Below are 1530 nucleotides of genomic sequence, written 5' to 3' on the forward strand. Positions count from 1 at the left end.
GTTGCGGAACTCGAAGATTTGCGAGCGTTCGTCGAACTGCAAGGTTGCCATCAAGCGAGCGAACTCCGCATAGTACTGAGAGCATGGACGGTCCCCTTGGAACAGGTGTCGGAGCTCTCGTTCTGCTGTTCCACGGGCGTTAGGGTCCCCATAAGATACCTTCATGAATGCTTTGAAGTCCTGGTAGTTCGTGTAAGGCAATACATCCTCCCTCATGAACGAGGAGTAGACCTTGAAAGCGGGTCCACGAAGGAAGGACGAGGCATACCCGACCTTGGATATCTCAGTGGGGAACAACTCGGGGTTGGTGAGGAACTTTATGGTAAGTTGGGCCAAGAACTCATCGAGCTTTGCGCGATCCCCATGAAAGAACTCGGGGTCCGCCGCGCGTGCAAGGCGACTGGAAGGTGACTCTGTAGACATAGTGGTTGACTATAACTTAAATGAACTCTGAACTTTAACTTGAACTTGAGTCTTGTAGGCGTACCGAACTTGTAGTAATGTATGGAAGTGCAAAGTAATGTAACAAGGCACAATTACTAAGACACTACGTAAAACAAATGTAAATGTACAAACGAATTTTATAACAATACAAAACTTTGCACTTGCGGTCAAGGAAGGGATACGCCCTTCCTTATATAACACTCAGACCGCAAGTGGGCACAACGACAAAGAAACAACTCGAAGTTCGTAGAACTTCTAAGAACACCAAAGGACAACTTACCGCAACTACCAAGAAAGGGAAGGGGAAGAGCCAGGACCAGGCCGTAGAACATTCTAGCAATATACAGGACGCACGTGACCGTACGTCCTAATCTAGTAGTTAGTACGCACACACAACCCCTACCCGCTTCATGACACTCCGCTCCGAAATTTTATTTTCGCAAGCTCGTCAAACCGAGTTCTTCAATGCTCATCGCTTGGCCTCCCCAAATCTCCAGAAGGGCGACAAAGTTTGGTTACTTCGGCGCCACATCCACACCACCCGCCCGTCAGACAAATTGGATTACAAGCGTTTGGGTCCATTCGAAATTTCAGAGCGCCTTAGTCGCAACGCTTACCGTTTGGACCTTCCGGTTGGGATGCGAGTTCACAATGTTTTTCATGTTTCTCTGCTCGAACCCGTCTCCCAGTTGACCCCGTTACAAGGGCAAATACAACCGCCTCCGCCTCCAGTAATCGTCGAAAACGAAGAGGAGTTTGAAGTTGACACTATTCTGGATTGTCGTCGGCGGGGGCGTTCTGGACTAGAGTACCTGGTCAAATGGTTTGGCTACGATGAGACAACGTGGGAACCCGCTCGCAACTTAAAAAACTCGCCAGAGAAACTTGGCGAATTTCTGCGACGACATCCGAATGCACAAAGCTCGTCTCGTACACCGATACGACGCGCTTAGAGCAAACCCGGTGGTTTGCAGCCTAAGGAGGGAGGTAATGTCATGGCGGCTACCAGTGGATCCCATACTATACTGGACCGTGCGTACTGGACCGTGCTTCCCAGTTCTAAGTTCCAGAACCTGCCTTCGCTTG

General features: G+C 49.7%; 1 protein-coding gene across 1 annotated transcript; it reads right to left on the reverse strand.

The window, feature by feature from the left end:
* Positions 1-50: 50 nt before the first annotated feature.
* Positions 51-423, reverse strand: V1512DRAFT_255604 (uncharacterized protein; the record flags this gene model as incomplete). The annotated part of the gene is made up of 2 exons (XM_066914816.1): positions 51-125; positions 160-423. The coding sequence occupies 2 exons, from the start codon at positions 421-423 to the stop codon at positions 51-53; spliced, it is 339 nt and encodes a 112-aa protein (XP_066768954.1).
* Between the last annotated feature and the right edge of the window lie 1107 nt (positions 424-1530).

The sequence above is a fragment of the Lipomyces arxii genome, assembly GCF_038497795.1.
Source record: "Lipomyces arxii strain Phaff 12-163 unplaced genomic scaffold V1512scaffold_74, whole genome shotgun sequence".
Lineage (NCBI taxonomy): Eukaryota > Fungi > Ascomycota > Lipomycetes > Lipomycetales > Lipomycetaceae > Lipomyces > Lipomyces arxii.